This window comes from Bicyclus anynana, chromosome 18, assembly GCF_947172395.1.
Source record: "Bicyclus anynana chromosome 18, ilBicAnyn1.1, whole genome shotgun sequence".
NCBI lineage: Eukaryota > Metazoa > Arthropoda > Insecta > Lepidoptera > Nymphalidae > Bicyclus > Bicyclus anynana.
In genome coordinates, this window is record NC_069100.1 from 15,558,007 (window position 1) to 15,580,113 (window position 22,107).

Consider the following 22,107-nt stretch of genomic DNA (forward strand, 5'->3'; position numbering starts at 1 on the left):
CAGTATAGTTGAGTCATGGTTATTTTTGCACGTTTACATTGAAACAATTTGAGTGTTAGGTTCTATTAATCTGAGTTATGACATCTTAACGGTTAACGCACATAGGTCTGCACATAGATCTATAGCTATGCATAATATCGCTCCCATACAAGGACAGCGCCTTGTTGCAAATGACTCGATTTGGCAAATTGTACAGTGTTGTAGCGTAGGTTGAATTCCGGATTGCGGGCGTATCATTATTACATCATTTACGAGCATGGACTATATTATTAGTGAATCGCTAATGTAATGTGTTAAGTTATTAATTACTTACGCACGCTTGACTTGGAGTAAGCTGGTGAATGCGTTACAAAAATTGTAATCGGGCGAGGCAACGGAAGAGGAGAGCTAAACAAGTTTTACTTCAGTCGTGTGGAGTGTGCACCCACACTCGTTTTCTTATTTCAAGCGCTGGTTTTGCAGTTTAAATAATAAATAAATATGCAGAACAGCTTTCTTTTAAATGTTTATAAGAAAAATAAAAAAATCTCTTTTAATTTAAAATAGTCTCTTTTAATGTCCTTTTGAACACATTTCAGAGACGTCATTCCACCTCTACCGAGAACGGAGACCATTACACAAAAATATAGTGCACAAGTGTGCTAGCAAACACAGGTTCACACTATTTTCTCTAAATTCTTAATGCATAGTTTGAAACATGGTACATTGACAGAATCTCAGAGAGATCTAAATATCAGTACGCTGTCAATTTTATAATCCACGTTGCGTAAAACGAGACGTTCGTAAAAATGGCGTATTTAACCTCGCAGTCCTTCGGCTTGGCAGCCAACACCCCCACCACCTTGTCCTCGCTGTAGATAGGACCAAACTCATGCGTGAAGCAGTCGTCGTGGTCGCTTAGATCGACGCATATCATGCTCTCGTCAACTTGGATCCCATAGGTTTCGTAGCATCTGCTAGCCGCAGCTATCTTCACGCTGTACGTGTCAAAGTCATTGACCAAGTAAATCTTCCTATCCATAGCTGACACGGTCTTCCATACACTGGCTTCACAATCCTCAACGGATTTATTATCAAATGTTGAAGGTTTGATAGTGAACCGAGTGTCGTCGACGTTGAATTTAGCGATGGCGATGTCGTAGAACGGAATGGTGCTGTTGATGTCGAACTCGTGGTGGATCCTCCAGAACAGGATGGGGAAGGTTCTGGTGAGGTTCTTCGCGAAGTCGCTGAAGAGTAGGACCCTGTGGAGGGCGCCTCTACGCCTGCAATGCGCGGAGGTCACCACCCATTTATACAGGATAACGCTGGCGAAACAGGCGAAAGAGAACGACTTGGTGGAATTACTTGCAATGGCAGCGATGTATGGGAATCTGGAACAGAGATATAACACTGAGTAAATAAATGATTGATTGAGGCCAATCCAATGGCGGTGACGGTGACGGTGATGATAAAATAAATAAAGAGGTCTATAGAGTTTTGGCTCAGATTTGATGGATGAACCAGGAGCACCAGTGACGTAGCGTAGCTAATAGGCGTATACTCTTTTCTTTCATTACCTACCTATTCCTAAATATTTACCTATTGGAACCACCACGTTTTACCATGTTCTTGGCGACTATAACACAAGTCCCGACAGACGGACGGAGGACAAAATGATCTACATCATCGCGCGCTCCTCCACCGTCACTTGCGGAGACCACCTGCAGGCTGCTAACGCAGTGTCACGCACCGTTGGGCGGCGCGCACGGTGCTGTTCTCGTTGAGCGCCACCTCGGCGATGCCGCTGGCCAGGCGCCCCACCGCCGGCTGCAGCTCCCGCGCGCTCCTCCACCGTCACTTGCGGAGACCACCTGCAGGCTGCTAACGCAGTGTCACGCACCGTTGGGCGGCGCGCACGGTGCTGTTCTCGTTGAGCGCCACCACGGCGATGCCGCTGGCCAGGCGCCCCACCGCCGGCTGCAGCTCCCGCGCGCTCCTCCACCGTCACTTGCGGAGACCACCTGCAGGCTGCTAACGCAGTGTCACGCACCGTTGGGCGGCGCGCACGGTGCTGTTCTCGTTGAGCGCCACCACGGCGATGCCGCTGGCCAGGCGCCCCACCGCCGGCTGCAGCTCCCGCGCGCTCCTCCACCGTCACTTGCGGAGACCACCTGCAGGCTGCTAACGCAGTGTCACGCACCGTTGGGCGGCGCGCACGGTGCTGTTCTCGTTGAGCGCCACCACGGCGATGCCGCTGGCCAGGCGGCCCACCGCCGGCTGCAGCTCCCGCGCGCTCCTCCACCGTCACTTGCGGAGACCACCTGCAGGCTGCTAACGCAGTGTCACGCACCGTTGGGCGGCGCGCACGGTGCTGTTCTCGTTGAGCGCCACCACGGCGATGCCGCTGGCCAGGCGCCCCACCGCCGGCTGCAGCTCCCGCGCGCTCCTCCACCGTCACTTGCGGAGACCACCTGCAGGCTGCTAACGCAGTGTCACGCACCGTTGGGCGGCGCGCACGGTGCTGTTCTCGTTGAGCGCCACCACGGCGATGCCGCTGGCCAGGCGCCCCACCGCCGGCTGCAGCTCCCGCGCGCGCTCTTCCACGCGGATGTCGGTGGCGAACTTCACCATCACGCACACCGCCATGATGGCCACCGAGATGATGAGCGTCAGGATCACGCATGCTACTTTCATCATCACCCACGGAGACCTCTCACCTGTACGGTTGTCTATGTCAATTATTGAAAACATGAATGTTAGTATTTAACCGACTTTAAAAAAAAGGAGGAGGTTCTCAATTTGACTGTATGTTATTTTTGTATGTATGTTACCTGATTACTCGAAGACTACTGGATCGATTAGAATTTTTTTATTGTTTGCAGGGGTATACTCCCGAGGTGGTCCCATTTTTTTCATATCAGGGTCTGATGATGGGATCCTGGAGAAGTCGAGGACAACTTTCAAAAATCGAAATGTCAAATATATTGTTTTATATTTTTTCCATTAAACATTTTAAACCACTATTAATGAAGGTTTGGAGTCGATCTGATGACGGAGCCGAAAAACAGACGAGGGAACTCTTTAACGATTTACAGTAGCTACCTTGTGATTGGGCTTGATCGATTCATATTGATGAGATCTTTCCACCTACGTGAATTATGACTATCATTAGAGGTCTGTTGATGAAGACAAAGGACAGGTAATGAAACTCCTCAATTTTTTACAGTAGCTACATTGTGATTAGTTTTGAATTATTTGTATTGATGAAGACTTTCCACCTAGATAGTCATTAGTGGTCTAGCGATAAAGACGCAGGTCAGGTAATGGTGCTCCTCAACGGTTTACAGTAGCTACCTTGTGATTAGGCTTGATTAATTTGTATTGATGAGGACTTTCCACCTAGCTGGGTTAGAACTGTCATTAGGGGTATGATGATGTAGACAAAGGACAGTTAATAGAACTCCTCAACGGTTTTCAGTAGCTACCTCGTGATTGGGCTCAGTCAACTTGAATTTATACTTAGCCCTTGTATGGGATGTGAGTGTCATTAGGAGTCTGGTGATTCGCTTGGCGGTACGTCTTTGTCGGTAGGGTGGTAACTAGCTACGACCGAAGCCTCCCACCAGCCAGACCTGGACCAATCTACTACAATTACACCCTTACCTACCGCAATGTTTCGGTTTTCGTTTCGTTAAAATATCCATGTTAGAAGATCGCAAAAACGTACATTCGCTGCCACTTAATGACAAAGTTTGTCTTCTGAACCGTACACAGTAGGTAGGTACACCGAATTACGCAATTACCCTGTCGATATGACGGCGAGCGACGACGTAGCACTCCTAATAAGTACCTTTAATCATCGCAGCAGAGTAATTGCGTACGACATTGTTATCAACTGATTTTACTAAAGTGATGAAACGCTAATGACAATGAGTATCATTATCATCATATTTGTAGTACTAGAAGGCACAGACCCCATATCTCCTTCCTACGAGTATATGGATTTCGCAGCCCACCCATAAGGTAAACATAAAGTCTAATTTCAATCTAATAGTTATTCTAATGAGTATAAATAATTAGAGATATTCATACTTTGACAATACATAAAGCATTTTCTTTTCTGGCTATGTATAATATTCTAAGAAATTTTGACTATTTAGACTATTTATTTAGTTATTAATGGTCGAAGCTGAGAAAATACACAAAATAAGGATTCAGATAATAGCCACAAAAGTTTGATCAAGTTAGCGATTTTACACTATGTTCGTAACCATGTACCTACACCTCAAGTACCTACGATAATTTAGAATGTATGTACCTGTTAAAGTATTGAATTTGAAATTATTCCGAATCTTTTAAGTAATATAATTGGACCATGAAAATATGCACGCCTACTTGTTTGACATTGATATATTATGGTAAGGTGTGGACGTCTTGTCATAATCTGCTATGTTCACAAGAAGGTGAATTTGACAAATAGACAGACGTGTTATTGTAATGGGAAAGAGGTTCATATATTTTCCTCTAATTTATAAGATCAGTTTTCGATTTTCAGCTAAAAATATTGGTTTTCACTGATATTCTTTTTTATGGTTTTTTACGACCAACTTCCTAATTGAAAAATTCTTGGAAAAAAATCTTGGATTTTAACTTAATTATTAGAAATAAAAAATCAGTAAGTAGGTACCTTATAACCTTCGTCACAGTAAACAGTAAATATTTTGTAAAAACATACAAATATAGGTATACTGTGCCTTCGTGATCCAAAACCACAAGCATCAACGAAGAAGTGAAGATATACCTACCTATTACTATTTTATCGACACCAGAAAATATCAAAAACACATATTTTTTTTAAATACCAACTTTCAACACCACTACAATTTTTGAACATTATATATTTTATTTCTAAAATCCAGTACAATAAAGAGTTTGTAAGCTATAAACGGCCCCAACCCTAAGCCGCGCAATAAAAATATTATTCATAACATAACTCAGTCCTCCCCTAATGGCTCCACTTTAATGAATTGAAACAAATCTGAACCCCCCTGTTGTTTACGACTATGTTTCTATTCCGTTTGTTGACTGTTTGGATTGATAGAATGGAGGGATAGATCGGTACATGTATAGACCTGCGACAAGCAACTGAAAATTTGAGTAAAAGGTTATTTTTTTTATTCTTTACAAGTTAGCCCTTGATTACAATCTTACCCGATGGTAAGTGATGATGCAATCTAAGATGGAAGCGGGCTAACTTGTTAGGAGGAGGATGAAAATCCACACCCCTTTCGGTTTCTACACGCCATTATACCGGAACGCTAAATCGCTTGGCGGTACGTCTTTCCCGGTAGGGTGGTAACTAGCCACGGCCGAAGCCTTCCACCAGCCAGACCTGGACCAATTAAGAAAACCTCAATCTGCCCAGCCGGGGATCAAACCCAGGACCTCCGTCTTGTAAATCCACCGCGCATACCACTGCTCCACGGAGGCCGTCAAAAAGAGGAGGTTAGCTTAGTATTGTATTGCGGGGATGAAAGTCATATTAATAGAAAAAAAATTAATTAGCAAGTGGAAGGACAAGAGGAGAGCAAGGCCAGAGAAGAGAAGGTTGGAAAGAGGACATGTGTGTAAAGGGAGTGGATGATGAGTCGACGAGTAATGAGACGAATGGAGCAGATTGGCATATTTTGTCGACCTCGGCTTACTTTCTACAAACGCTAACGCTTAATAAATGGGAATGAGAATGACATTTGCTATAGACAGGTCACGTGACCAAATTGTCGATCCCATACATTTGGAAACGTTGGTTTTTTAGTTAGTTAGTCTTGGAAAAGTTAGCGTTTCTAGAAAGAGAAACGACGTGCCACATAGCTACAGGCCTAGGGCACAGACGTCCTTTTTCTTTTTCAACGCAGAGAGAAGAGAGGCTTTGGAAGTCAAGTTTAGCTCCAATGCAGGTTGGCGAGTAATAAAATCAGAAACTAAAATATCATAAGACCTGCTCAGTACATACAATGGGTGAATAAAGATCTAGTTTAAACCAAAATGAATTTCCATTTTCTATGAAACTTGTCTCATATTATAGACCGCTAGTGCTCATTTCGCATGGCACGACTCACTCCAGGCGGTAAACAAGCCACCAAACACCGCAAACAATGCTCTAATTCGCTAGCAAACAGTAAACAATTGTTCACTCCAGTTTTAAGTTCCTACTTATATAAGTATTTTGTCGCTTTGCACGACTTCACTTTTGGCATTGCCAAAATGTGCAACTACAGTATGCCTGTTTTCATACTGTGACGATCGCGTAACCGTAAACGCGATCCATCCATCCCATCCATCCATGCCATCTAGTGGCACTACTGCACAACTGTTTAATTTCCTTGGAAATTCGCGTTTTCGGTCGTCGATCGTCATAGTATGAAAACATTGAAAACTTGTGTTATCTAAAAAGTCAAAAATACTTTTATGCACATTAATTTTATGTTTTCTAATTGCTTTCTACACTTCTGGTTTGGCTACACGCTTGTTTTTTTTCTTTTCAGTTTTTTTATACTTTATGCAGTCGGGTTTTTTAACCGACTTCCAAAAAGGAGGAGGTTCTACGTTCGGCTGTATGTATGTTTTTTTTTTTTTTTTTTTTTTTTTTTTTTTTTTTTTTTTTTTTTTTTTTTTTTTATGTATGTCCAGCGATAATTCCGTCAATTATGGACCGATTTTGAAAATTCTTTTTTTGTTTTGTAGGGTTTACTTCCAGGGTGGTCCCATTTTTTTCATGTCAGGATCTGATGATGGCATCCTGGAGAAATTGAGGGGAACTTTCGAAAGTTGTAGAGACGGCTAGTACGTTTGTTAGTGTTTCCATAAGGTATTTTAAACCACTACAACTTTATGAAGGTTTGGAGTTGGTCTGATGATGGAGCCGAAACACAGACGATGGAACTCATCAAGGATTTACAGCAGTCACCTTTTGTTTGGGCTTGATTAATTTGTATTGATGAGTACTTTCCACCTATATGGGTTGTGACTGTATTAAGGGTCTGGTGATGAAGACGAGGGACAGTGAAGAGAACTCCTCGACGGTTCACAGTAGCTACCTTGTGTTTGGACTTGATAAAATTGTATTGATGAGAACTTACCACCTAGATGGATTGTGACTGTATTAAGGGTCTGATGATGAAGACGAGGGACAGTGAAGAGAACTCCTCGACGGTTCACAGTAGCTACCTTGTGTTTGGACTTGATAAATTTGTATTGATGAGAACTTACCACCTAGATGGATTGTGACTGTATTAAGGGTCTGGTGATGAAGACGAGGGACAGTGAAGAAAACTCCTCGACGGTTCACAGTAGCTACCCTGTGTTTGGACTTGATAAATTTGTATTGATGAGAACTTTCCACCTAGATGGATTGTGACTGTATTAAGGGTCTGATGATGAAGACGAGGGACAGTGAAGAGAACTCCTTGACGGTTCACAGTAGCTACCTTGTGTTTAGACTTGATAAATTTGTATTGATGAGAACTTTCCACTTAGATAGGTTGTGACTGTACACACGCAGTAGGTATGCTAACACTAAAAATATAAAAATAAAAATTTTAATAAAAAAAATTCAACCGACTTCCAACTCAAAAAATAACTTTAACTAAAAAGCAAAAAATAACATCCTACCTATGTGCTACCTTCTGATTAGTTTGAAGGCGGTGCCAAGCCAGTGTCGTGTTTTAATTAAAGCTGTTTCTGGAATAACCACAGAAATTTTGTAGTTTAAACGTATTTAATTAAAACATCACTGGCTTGGCACCGCCTTCAAACTGATCAGAAGGTAGCACATAGGTAGGATGTTATTTTTTGCTTTTTAGTTAAAGTTATTTTTTGAGTTGGAAGTCGGTTGAATTTTTTTTATTAAAATTTTTATTGATTTGTTTAATCAATTTATTTATTTTACATTTTTTAGTTACGATAGATGATTAATTACGGATTTATTTATTACGTTTATTACAAAGTACGATAATTTATACGTCCAACCGAGGTTAAGCAAATATTCAAAAAAATCTACGGAACGCTCGGTGGGCGAATCCGACTCGCACTTAGCCGATTTTTATAATCAATATATTTAATTTAGTCTATTTTATAACTTCACTTCACAAACCTGCTCGCACCTATAGTCATCCGCCTCGCGTATTTTGTATAGACAACTAATAAATAACGTTCTTCTAATTGTAGTTTTTATTTAATATGGTCATGATATAAAATTTTAGAATCCTCAGAAAATGCTTTTGAATTTGATACCCATATTGCAATATTAGAAAAAAGTTTTTTTTTCACCTCGAGTCTATAGCGTCTCACAGTCGTCTTGTTATTTTTTTTAGTTTCACCTATCTAAGAACACTTGGGTTATTGAGACAAATCTAACGATATCCTAATTATGTAAATCCGTTCAGTGGTTCGGAAGATACGAGGTAATAAAGAATATTACATACATACATACATAAATGCATACATACATACATACAAGATACGCGCGAAAAACATAACCCTTCTCGCAGTCGGGTAAAAATGAAGGACTTTCATTCTTTCAACCCCTATTTCATCCTCTTCTATTTTTATTTTAGGGTCAAAAAGTACCCCATATTTTTCTCCAAGGTCCCATTTACCATAAGTTATACCAAAAATTATCTTAATTGATTTAGCCGTTTAGCCATGAAAAGCTAACAGACAGACAGACTTACTATCTAGATCCGTTCAGCCGCTCAACCGTGATTGTGTAAGAAGCATCCATAAAACTCGGTAAGTCTTTTATTTTTTTCTGTTAGGAGTGAGTACGACAAAAGTCTAGACTATACAGGTTTGAAATCGAACCCTCTACACCTCGGTGTTGAGTCCGGCCTCTTAAACTTGGAGCTATCGAAGCTTGTGCCTCATTGATTTGTTATTCAAAAGATAAAAGACTAACGATCGATCGGATCTTTTTGCAAACCTCAGCGAACCTAGTCAAACGCTCTACCTATCTGAGTATGTGAAGGTTTGCTTAGGTTTGACATACGTGGGCATTCTTTAAAGCTTTTAGTAAATAACATTTTGAGCTAGTAGGTACCTTTGCCAAGCATGCAATTTTCACAAAAAGGGGTCCTTACCACTTACGTTACTTACAAAAGTTTATTCAGCTACTTACTACAATGAACTAAAGTATTGACGTCCCAAGCGAGCCCCAGTAGCCAGTACGCTGTGACAGTTCCAATAAACCCCATCCCTCATTCTCTCACGACCGTGTAGCCGGAGCTCGATACGTCATACACGAAGCACTTAACGGAATGAGCACAAACTGTGCACTGTCTCGCGCTTGTGCACTCGATCACGTCGGTCACTGAGGGCTGGTCGGTAACAAAATGCCTAAATCTGAACAAATAGGGAATATTATAACGACTTTCGGTATTTAGCTTTATATATTACTAGCAGACGGCACGCGGTTTCTCTCGCATTGTTTCCGTTCCCGTAGGAATGTGGGGAGCACTTGGGGATAGCGTAGCTTCTCAACAGTGAAAGAAGTTTTCAAATCGGTTTCAAGTAGTTTCGGAGCCTATATTCAATGCAAACAAACAAACAATCAAATCTTTCCTCTTTATAATATTATTTTGGTATAGATAATAAATACTGTTCAGCTACTAGTCGTCCATCGTTCATCGCTCGGGAAAAAACACCTTTTTCACTACTCTTGCTCAAAAACACCGCCATATTAACACTGTTAACTCCACAGCGGGGCTAATCAAGCATTTCAGCCTATAGAGGCCGTACAAACTACTTTAGTATCTTAGACAAACGATTTTTGGGCGGTAAATCCAAAAATTGTTTCGTCAGATAGTCAAAAAAAATCAATTGTAGTGAAAACCAGAGTGTAATACACGTGGCTAAACCCATTTTAAACTCGGTTTCTATTTAGCAGCCCTCGCCTTGCAGCTCGTGCCCTAAAAATACCTCGTACCTATATAATGGGTCTTTTTAGCCCCTTGCATATAAAAAATCTACTATTTTAAATCACAAAAATTGTGAGGCAATAGAAAAAGATAAACATTATAGGTACTACTGCGAACTTTTAGTAGGTGCTTTCTCAGAAATTCGAGTTTTTTTTTTCAGATAATAATATATTTTATAAGCACATAATATTATTGAATAACATGAACTATTCATGTAAATCCACCGAATGTATAAGATAAGAGAAATAACTACTGAGACATCATCACACCTGCAGCTTGGATTGCAAAAGTGTTCACTGTCGTCACCTTTTGTACACATTACATAGTAATTAGTAATAATATGAAGGATTCTCTATATAATTATTATGTGTAATTTACTTTTATCAAAAATTAAAACTGTCCGACGAAAGGTTGCCACGTAGTTACAGTAGTTGCAAATACCTGACTATTGAGGACAGTACTAAGTAGGTACTATGTTTTAGTAGTTTTTTTATAATATAAAAAATTCCACTTAACACCTTAGTAGTATTTTTATAAATCTTCGTCATCCGCTACTTCCGAACCATGGTCTTAAATCCATAGTTTCCCACCGCACTTATGGCTGGAGACAGATTGAAGGCTAGGAGGTACTGAAAGTAAAAAAACTTATAAAAAGAGTAAATTATTAAATAATAAACATATTAACACTGGTATTTAGCCTGGATGATAGATATTTTTTGAAGTTGCAGCTAGTGTATTTTTTAAGATTCTTTTTCATATTTACAGTATTTCTATTTGTTATGATATATCGAGATATAAATAAAACATCGATTCAATAGTAATTTAATCGTTTCGATAGTACAAATCGATTCTCAACGCACAGCTATAAATCTAGCGCGGGAGGGTGTCTGTCTATCAGATAGTTATCTGCAAGTTTTGTGAACAAGTTGCGGCGAGGGGAGACGCGGCACGGATGACTCACTGGCATCACTTTTATATTTTACTCTCTTCCATTGTTGTGGGCAACTAATAGATAAAATATTTAAGTATGTTTTCATTTAAATGTTTCAAATTCATAATCACAATTTGAATTACAAAACTTTATAGCAATTACCTAACAATTTTTGTAATAATATCAGAACTGTCCCTTGCACGCGCTACCTCATAGTATTAACTAGCAGACACCCGTGACTTCTCCCACGTGGAAATTTCACAATAACCCATAACCTCCCCTATCTTCCAGTGAAAGCACAATAAAAGTTCAGTTATTCCAAAACTGTCTGGCCATACAAAAAGACAGACAGACAAAAAAAAACAAAAAAGCGCGTTTGTGTTTTGGTATCATGTTTAAATAAGTAAATAAGTATAAGCACTTGAGAAAACACAATTATCTTAAAATCACAGACAGACACTTCACTATTATTGTTAGGAATATTTACTTATAGTGTAAAAATTTCATTATTTTCCTTAATTATAGAAAACATTGGCTTTTATAAGAATAGAAATCATTTTATTTATTTTTTTTGGATAATGAAATTAAAAAAATAAAAAGAAACAGGAGGACAAATAATAAAAATAAAATAAAATAACAGTCTGTTTGACGGGTACTAGGTATATCTCCTTGTACCTACAAATTGTGGTTTATTTATATTCACTTTTTTATTTTAGATCTCTTGGATTGGATAATAAATTGCTTGTAAATATAATAACTAAACACAGTTTATTAACTTTTTTATTTTAGATATGGTAGGTATAATATAAATTATAACAAGTCGATCCCTATAATCAAGAACAGCCATTATTTTAATAAGATGGCGCGAAAAGCAACACATTTTTATTGTTTGGAGACAATAAAAACATTATGCAATTAACATCCTTTGTCATTTGTCCCGTGTCATCTTCCCTCGCTTCACCACGGCCCATGGCGCTCGTCCCATAAAATTAATTAGTATACTGCGGTTGTTTTGCGATCAGCGATCTATGTCTTAATAGACTTGCAAAAATACTAAACTTTTGAATCAGGTACTCCTGTTAATGTCTTTGAGATTCAATGCTTCTTCAAGTCTATGGTTTAAATGCGATTGTAGCGACTCAAAAGGCATATGATTAACTCATCATACGCCTTTCATGTGTATTATATTACTTTTTTATTTAAAATGTTACATTGCAAACTGGACTTGGACAAAATTTGTAGCTTTACACCGGCTTAAAGTCATCAGTACCGGTCATAATTTTCATCAACAATACTATGCTGTAGGTATATCAATACAGATTCAAACATAATAATCACCCTTACACCGCCAACCCCCATTGGAGAACCAACATCGTGAGAAATGCCTGACGCTTTTGCTTTAGTGGGCCTATCAAATAGGCTGATGATAGTGATGCTTGCGAATTACAATCAGTTTCTTCTTACATATTGTTTTTATCCTTCGAGTAATTTTTTTTTATTCAAATTTACATTTACAGTTTATTCTTTATAAGAGTGATTCAAATATTTTAAATGCCTAATTGCTTTGTAATTTTAGCAAATAAATACATCCTACATCAGTACAAAATACAACAGTGGAGGAGCAAATGCCTGCACATCAATAGGAGCCCACCCTCACCCCGGGAAGGACCGCCCCGGGGGAGGAATAACATTTGTTATTTTAACCATTAACATCGTTATAATCGTCACCGCCGTCCGCCGCCCGCAGACCGTGAAACAATAGAGGATATTGTTTTAGCGGAGTGCTGCATGACTTGCCTCATGCTTCATACCTCATTATGGATTGTCTTCTTGTCTTCCTATCGCCATTAATGGGCTTATGGTGACATGTTTTGTTCGCTGTTAGGAGTGAGGGAATGATTGAACGATAATATGTAAAGTATTGTTAGTCAAAATCAAATTCATGTACTATTTTACCACCACCAGTTCTGAAAACAGATTCTACTGAGAATTATAGGTACAGTTGTTATTATTTTTTCAAAAAAACTTTCTGCTACAAGATTGAGAGAAGCGTCTCTTTCTCTTTGTTACTGTCATCAATTGTCTGGTAAACTTCTTTATTCTAATAAATCAATAAAATAAAGTATTGATTTACACAATAGTTTTCGCCCAAGACTTCATTCGCATGGGAAACTTTCAATCAGCAATTATTACTTTGTAGATTACCTATTTAGTTTTTTGTTTTGGCGTTGGTGCACGAATTTGTCAGCTCTGCACAAAATATACAAGTAGCATAATATAACTTTGTTATTCATTATTATTCATACATCTGAAATTTTGCAAAGTAACTCCTGTTTCTATTTAATAAATCAACATTCTTTATCGAATAATCTAAATTAGCACAACAAATAAAATCTGACTACATCAACACAATCACAATACCAAAGTATTTGCAGTTTATTGAGCGGATCCGAGTAGCGTATCTTCCGAAAACGAATAGCCTAATGTTCTGCGAGTTGGCAATAGAGAAGAATCAATCACTCGAGACAACAATGACGGCGTGACTTGCGTCGGAGAAAATATTAATAAATATAATACAGAAGTATACAATAAAAGTGAACGAGATCCCGGCACAATGGCTCGTGGCGCAGACAAATTGATGCACTGCTGTGACCATGATACTGGTGGACGTAAGACAAACTCTAGTGTAATCTACGGTGGCAAAGCAATTAATGATGCAATAATTAATTTGTTTATTCCAATCCCAATTTAAATTCTAGCCTTGTGTGGTTAGAAAGTTTTCGTGGCAAAGTACAAAACACATAAACACACATTTTCGTTTTTTTTTTTTCTGTCTGAGTAGGTGCCGATAGCTCCCTGCGGAACCACTACGGCGTCACCGGGGGGGCACATTTTCGATGCACCTAAGGAGTGTAATGTAAAACAAATATCTTTATCACAAAAAGACAAAAAAGTAAAGCTCAACTCGAAACAAGAATCACTTTTCTTTAAAATGTTATGTAACCTAGTTATAACTGCTTTAACTTCTGAACTGAAGATAGTGTCTTAGAACAGCCAACTTTTATGAATTTCAAAATTTTACTCATAACTATGTGATTCGATCAGAGAAACTCCGAATATAATACATCACTTTATCGCCTGCTGAGTGACTCTGAGCCCCTTTGTGAGGCCCTCTTGTGAGGCCCACATATGTAGCAATCAAGTCTCGGAGCCTCAAAGTGCCGAAGAGCAACTGAAAGTGCAGTGATGTTTAACCTCCCACTAGGTGAGTGATTACATTAAACTGTTTGCAGGGAGTATTTGGAAGTTTCTACAAATAGCCTGCTCTGCTCTTCTCGGACCAAGGTGCATTTGGAACCCTCGTAACTTAATTTTTGGACTTATTTACACTACACCGTAATAACAATAGATATAATAACAACTTAACTTGTCGTTTCTAAAGTGCTTGTAACTATATCTTATCTAACATAAAACTACTCAAAGACGAAATAATCACGTCCTGGATGAACAAAAGTCCTGGTCACCCAGGGAGCGCGTCTCGTCACACCGGAAGCCCTGCGCCGGAAGCTGCGCGATCTGCTCCGGGAGATTTTTTGCCGAATTGCACTTTTGTTGCGTTCAATCTATGTACTCGTATACTGCTATAGGCACATTTCCTCCAGTTGACGTTTTCTAGGGACGGAATATGGGGCTGCAATGACGTATAGATATGGCTTATGTAAGAAAATGCTATAGAATTGTAAGATCGTCACTGAATGATAAAATTATTACGACCTGGATTCGCTATATTTTTTTTACAAAAATAGCATCCTATCCGAAAATTTGCCATAATTATTCCTTCTGACAAACCTGTCCTGTATTCTCGAATGGTAACTATGAACACAACTATAAATTATAGAAACTGGTAGTGCCATTTTTAAATTACGATCATTAAAATGATTACACAGATTGATTAATAGGATAGACCGTGTAGGTAACCATATAAAGGCCGAAAATAGCTGTTTCTTTGCATTTGAATTCAGTGATATCGGTTGCAAGGAAATAAACTGGACAGCACGTGGATAGTTGTGGACCGCTGAGGTCCGCTGGTAGGTATATAATGTTACGTTCGGATCATGATCAGAAACTGTCTCTCAAACTCATCCACAAAAGTTGTCAAGAAAATATACATCCACCAATCACAGAGATATCTCCGCGAGAAATCTTGGCATCTCTCGCAACACAAGGGGCACATAAATCAGCCCTCCCCCGCCATTAGGCCACGGCTCATCGACCAGCATTTACATATACGGCTTTGCTGGGCCACGACGCGTGTGAGATATATCTTCAGAATCCTTCCTCGAGAGTCTCTCCAGTACCTAGCTGCTCGAATACACCATTAACGTCTTTAAGAATGATTTATTTCATAGTTTGATATATATAAAGCATAAAGGAGTACTTACTGAACCAAAACAACAATGTAAGAGTATTACAATTAAATGAAATATTACAATAACTAATATTTTAAACGCTGATCATTTCGCGAACTTTCTTACAAAACAATTAAGTTTCAATACTTGCGTCAAATCAGTTTTATCTTCATAATTAACATCAATTTGTCAATTAAGTTAAAACACAACAAATGATCATTTATTAACCGACTTCAAAAAGGGGGAGGTTCTCAATTCGGTACATCATACATCACCGGCTTAGCACCGCCTTCATACTGATCAGCAGGTAGAACATATTATGATGTTAATTTTCACTTTTTAGTTTAGTGTGTACGTTTTTAGGTTTTGAAGTCGGTTGTATTTTTTTTATTAAATTTTTTTTTTATCTAATATAGATTATTTACAATTTTATAAAATGAATTCAATTTCAATTTAAAAAAAATCTATGACAATTATGATATAAAACTAAAAAAAACATATATACTAGAATAAACATTTAGAAGTAGTTATGGAAGTGCAAAGTTTGTTAATAACCTACTCTTATTGTTTACAGTAAAAGAATACCTACATTGATGGAGTTTTTCTATCATAAGTAAAAAAATCGGTGTTGGAATAAAAGCAAACCCAACATTTCCAAGCCAAAAAAAAAGTAAAATGAATTACATATTATTTATATATTAAATTTACATATTTATGAATTATATATTAAATTATCTGAATTTAAATGTATAGCTAATATTTGAAAAACTTTTTAAAGTGCATTAGTATTTTCATGTTAGTTTTGATTGAACTAAGGGCCACTAAAACCTAAGAACTCGCAATAATCACTTCAGAACCTCAAAAATTTAATCAAAAATTTCGACCCACCTAAATCACGCATATATGTATAGTAGGCATAGGTTTTTTTTAATCAGAGAGCAAAACTGAATCATGTCCAAATACAAAATCCTGTAAATTTATTTAAAAAAAAATACTCAGACCGTTAACCTCTTTCGTTCGGGAAAAACAAAAGCAAAATGTTACGTAATAGAAGAAAATTTACAGAGCCGTTATTTCGTAACTATAAAATTTATTGGGAAACTCTATCAGATAGCGGACGACAAAGTTTTTTATTACATTCGGATTAATGGCGGATGAGACAGGGTGAGAGGGGGAGGTCGGTGAAGCGTGAGTCGCTAAGTGCTCGGGGCTCTAACTCGTATTTATTCCTACTTTTATTTGATTTGCGCCAAACCGACAGATGGCGTAACGGCGGTTTGATGACGTTATCCGATTTAACTTTTGCGCTTTTGAGCGATTTTGTTAATTATAAAAATGTTTCTGTTGAGATGCGTGTCGACATTTTAAACGTAGTTAACGATGCACAGCAAAGAGAATTGCACATTTGTTATTTAATCAAATTAATCAATCCATTACACGCAAATACTTATCTGACTGCTGAAACAAGCATTACTTTATCACTTATTTTGTATAAAGATGTTAAACAAGATTAACAATTACAATTAACAAACGTTCAACAGGAATAAAGAATTTTTAAGTTTTTAGTTAAAGAATTGATTGATTATTTGTTTACTTTAATAAATACTTAAATAGTTTATTTTAACTTTAGTTTGTCTTGATGCATTTGTCCCGAAGTTACTCTTTTAAAACCTTAAAATGCTTAATACTATAATTTGCAATATATTTTTATTATTTTATTATTATTGCAAAGCTGAACTAAAAAGTAAAATTGTACCTACTTAAAAAAACTGGTTTGAATAAAAAAACAGCGTTGGATAACCTATACAGAAAGCCTACAGTCAGCTTAAAATAGGCTATATTATGCGATAATTTTACAAATGAAAGCGCGGGGCATATAATTTGTGTCTATTTGAAGAAAATTACCGTCATTATCAGTTCCCACATTTAAAAACGCCTTTTTTAACCGACTTCCAAAAAGGAGGAGGTTCTACGTTCGGCTGTATGTATGTTTTCTTTTATGTTTCACACCTTCAAAGACCTGAGTGTCTATGGTTTTATAGAACTCCACGCGTTCTTGAGAAACGGACTACAAAGTGATTGTGTAAAGGGTCCGTTTCCTTTGCCCTGGATATTAAACTAATAACATTAATATTAAATAGATCACACAGTAAGTATGTATCTCGTATTGCATCAGCAGAGCTTGCAGATGCCATTAGGATAGGCTCAGATATCTGATAGGCCATAAACATTAATTGGGGCTGCAGCGCCGGCTCTGGTCAACTCAGGGCTCAGGGGGTGATGACCCTTCTCAGTTTTATTGGCCATTGTCGTCCAATTACAACTGCAACATCTTCAACTTGTTTATATTATTATTGTAGCAGTCTTTTTAGGGTTCCGCAGTCAACAGGGTACCGAAAGACACGTTTCGCCAAATTTTAACATTCTAGTATAGATACCTACTAACATTTATAATAGTTATTATAGTATCACTTCGGTATATTAGTATTAAAATGCAGTAATTTTGTACGAGTAGGGGTGTAGATTAAGAACGCCGACAAAGATTTACTTTTTGAGTAAAATCACTATATTTTTTTAGGGTTAGTTTCCTTACATGTAAAGTGGGGATGTTTTTTTACTCGTTTATAGTATAGGGCGTCGTTAGATAGGTTCTTTAAAAATATTATGATGTGACTAACACCATTTTTAGGGTTCCGTAATTCAAAAGGAAAAATATAAATATCACTTTAGCGTCCGTCTGGCTGTTTGTCTGACGGATACGGCCGTTTAATTATAAAAAAAACGCTTATTTCGACACTCTCAATGGAATCAAAACAAATAGAGTACCTACTTCCCGTTTACCTACAACTATAACATTTGGTGAGTAACATCGGTATAGACCTTAGGTACCTTGTAAAATAATCAAAATGTATATTTGTAATTAAATCTTCAAAAAAAAGGTTAGTGAAGCTGAATTTCGGGTAAAGCTCGACAAAACGATCGGTGGGCTAATCCAACTCGCACTTGTCGGGTTTTTCATGGGTTGACAAACTTTCAATCTTCATTTTGGGTATCTTGGCTATTAGATCAACAATTCAAATATACCTACATAGTTTTCCAAAAAATAAAATTATAGATACCTACGTTATAAAAATTTGATACGTTATATTGGTTTCAGTGAGAAAGGTATTATATTTCCAGGTGTGCCATTGGACTGTCAAATACTGAGCTTTTCTTTCTTTCAATAAATGTTCTGTAAGAATTCACCACCCGGAGTTTGTAACTCGGTGGTGTTATTGTGTCTCGGAGCACATTTCAGCCGTCGATCCTAGTTATTATTATCATCTGATGGTGCTTGTTTAGTCAGCTTCGAACCCAAGACCTTCTAGAGAAGCGGCTGCAGTTGCACGGAGCGCGGCACCGCCTAGAGGAGGGTGGGACCGCCCGCCCGCCCGCGACCAATCCGCGCCGCCGCCAACAGGTGGGCACGCCGCGCCGCGCCGCGCCGGGAAATGTGGGGGAAATCGGGGAAATCTATTTTAAATTTACTATTCCTAGCTATTCTTTATGTTAACATAGAGAAGTAGAAATATATCATTGCTTTAATAATAATAATTAACCAATCATATGTTTTTACTTTTGACAACGCACGATTGAATTATTTGTACTTACTTCACTTTCTTTCAAAGTTTAAATATTTCAAGTAGAGATTAAAGCAAAACATTTTAAATATAAGTACACATAATGTATTTTATTGTATAGGTAATGTAGGTAATGTACCTACAGACAGGGTTCCACCCCCGCCCTTTGGACTATCATCGTACCCACTTCTATGTAACAGTCTTTACGACTATTTTTTTATTTTTTTTTATTTTATTCTTTACAAGTTAGCCCTTGACTACAATCTCACCTGATGGTAAGTGATGATGCAGTCTAAGATGGAAGCGGGCAAACTTGTTAGGAGGAGGATAAAAATCCACACCTCTTTCGGTTTCTACACAGCATCGTACCGGAACGCTAAATCGCTTGGCGGTACGTCTTTGCTGGTAGGGTGGTAACTAGCCACGGCTGAAGCCTCCCACCAGCCAAACCTATATACCTGAACAGGAGCAGGAAAACTTTCCTTGTTTGTACGGAAACGGAAATTAAATTAAATTCGTAGATGTCTTGAGATCACAAAATATGTAATTTAACTGCACAAACATTTAAACTTAACGTTACAAATAAATATGAACAACACAGAACATTCCCCCGTCCCGCTCGTAGCACGATAAACACAAAACATAACACATTACTCCTCGTATACTTACAAGCTAATACTTGATCTACAAAAAATGAATTTATTTGGAATCGAAAGCAGACCGTTCTGTGCCAGTTTAAGGGCGGTACACACGCATGCAAGAAACCGCGCGTCGCAAACGCACCGCAGCAGCGCCGCCGCAGAGACGAGCGGCGAGCGCCCAGCTGGGTGGAGGACGGCACGCGTTACGATGGACTAGCTCCCAGTGTACATGCGTGTGTAGAACCGCGCGTCGCGCCGCCCCCGAGCAGCGCCGCCGCAGCTACGAGCATCAGCCGATGTGGAGACCCAGCCCGCGCCGCGTTGCACCAGCTGCCGCTGCACACGCACGCGTGGAAGCGCGCGTACAGCGACACGCCGCGCGACATGGGCGTCAGCGACGCGGCCGGACTTATGATGCAGCCATTTTCGATGTTCTGCAGCAAACAGACTCGTTGTTGGGTGTGTCCCATTTCGAAAACCGTTCTTTGATTGAATGTGAATTGCAATTTAAAATTCACGCAATGAGTTAATTCTACTCGTGTAATTGTTGTCAGCTAAAAATACACGTTACTAAAAGATTTATCAATTCAGAGATTTGTGTTTCTATACGGTTTACAAACGGCACAAGCCCTTATCGACTTATGTTCGCGTACAAAAGAATCGCCGGTCACAGGTGCAAGAAAATTATTTTCGGAAGTGCTTAGAAAGGCCTCTGTCTGGACGTCTGTCTGTTTCTTTGATGAGAGTTCTCGTGCGGAGTCGTCACTCACCCACAGAGCGCGCTCCAGCTTGGCCATGCGCTTGCTGGCGAAGTGTTTCCCGGTGGCCGGCTGCATGCGGCTGCGGCACGTGCGCTGCGTGTACACGTTGCTCAGGTCGCACCAGCGCACGGCGCAGCCGCCCGTCCAGCGCCCCCACACGACGCGCGGCCGCTGCTCGTCCACGCGGAAGTTGCGCCTGTGCACGGCAACATTACAATGGGATGCGACGAGACAACACCGACAAACTGACAGACAGAAGTGCTGCTTTTTTCCAAAGTTTACCGGCCTATTTAGAGGTTTCTGGACTTTACTGGACTATGACACTTTGCAGATCCTTATTGAGCCCGGCCCGTTTCCACACGCGCCTGCATGGAATGACCGGCACGACGGGCTAGTCTATTGACTAGAGAAGCGCACTCACAAGTTGCGGTACTTGCAGTGCTTGCGGTAGAAGGCGACGCGTCGCCTGGCGCTGCTGTCGACGGGCACGACGGGCAGGGAGTCTATTGACTAGAGAAGCGCACTCACAAGTTGCGGTACTTGCAGTGCTTGCGGTAGAAGGCGACGCGTCGCCTGGCGCTGCTGTCGACGGGCACGACGGGCAGGGAGTCTATTGACTAGAGAAGCGCACTCACAAGTTGCGGTACTTGCAGTGCTTGCGGTAGAAGGCGACGCGTCGCCTGGCGCTGCTGTCGACGGGCACGACGGGCAGGGAGTCTATTGACTAGAGAAGCGCACTCACAAGTTGCGGTACTTGCAGTGCTTGCGGTAGAAGGCGACGCGTCGCCTGGCGCTGCTGTCGACGGGCACGACGGGCAGGGAGTCTATTGACTAGAGAAGCGCACTCACAAGTTGCGGTACTTGCAGTGCTTGCGGTAGAAGGCGACGCGTCGCCTGGCGCTGCTGTCGACGGGCACGACGGGCAGGGAGTCTATTGACTAGAGAAGCGCACTCACAAGTTGCGGTACTTGCAGTGCTTGCGGTAGAAGGCGACGCGTCGCCTGGCGCTGCTGTCGACGGGCACGACGGGCAGGGAGTCTATTGACTAGAGAAGCGCACTCACAAGTTGCGGTACTTGCAGTGCTTGCGGTAGAAGGCGACGCGTCGCCTGGCGCTGCTGTCGACGGGCACGACGGGCATGAAGTCGGTGGCGAAGGCGTCGCCGCAGTGCGCGTCGCGCGGGATGCCCGCCGCCGTCAGCCCGCACACGAAGCACTGCCGACAACCACACGCCGTGACGGCACCACTGACTCGCGGACGTGAGTGACCCGGACGCAGGAGCCAGGAGGTTTTGTCTGTCTGTTTGTCCGTATTCACTGTTGACCGGGCATCACGCTAAAACTACTAAATTAATTAAAATGAAACTTGCACGATTTGAGACGTAAGATATGGGATGCTTTTAATCGCGCAAATAAAATTAGAAGGGGTAAACAAGGGTTGAGAATTTGTGTAGTCTAGTTGTGTAATAGAAGAAAGGCCTTCATTTTTCAAGTTACGATTGTGAAATGTGTACTACCAAAAATACAAAAAATATTGTCATTCGAGGTTTTTCAAAATTCTACGTTTTTCTAAATGACGGAAGTGAAATAGGGGTTGAAGACCTCATGATCCTACGTCACGTAGCCAACCGTCAGACAAACGAGATATAAGTATTAGGCAAGTAATACCTTGGCAATGGTGACTCCAGTGTAGTTGCCATCGTACTGGTTCGTGGTCGGCGGGGTCGTGGTCGGCTCGGGCGTGGTCGTCTCCGTGGTAGTGGTCGTGGTCGTCTCGGTCGTGGTGGTGG

General features: G+C 40.2%; 1 protein-coding gene across 1 annotated transcript; it reads right to left on the reverse strand.

Moving 5' to 3' along the window:
- Positions 1-434: 434 nt before the first annotated feature.
- Positions 435-2,941, reverse strand: LOC112043883 (uncharacterized). Its single transcript, XM_024079546.2, has 2 exons — positions 2,483-2,941; positions 435-1,373 (listed from the first exon to the last, which is right to left on the reverse strand). Exons 1-2 carry the CDS (start codon positions 2,731-2,733, stop codon positions 734-736), a joined length of 891 nt encoding a protein of 296 aa, XP_023935314.2. The 5' UTR covers positions 2,734-2,941; the 3' UTR covers positions 435-733.
- Between the last annotated feature and the right edge of the window lie 19,166 nt (positions 2,942-22,107).

Coding starts and splice junctions, on each gene's coding strand:
- LOC112043883 (XM_024079546.2), bottom strand. CDS start 2,733: ATGTTTTCAATAATTGACATAGACAACCGTACAGGTGAGAGGTCTCCG. Junction 1,374..2,482: donor ACCGTGCGCGCCGCCCAACG/GTGCGTGACACT, acceptor TCTCTGTTCCAG/ATTCCCATACATCGCTGCCA.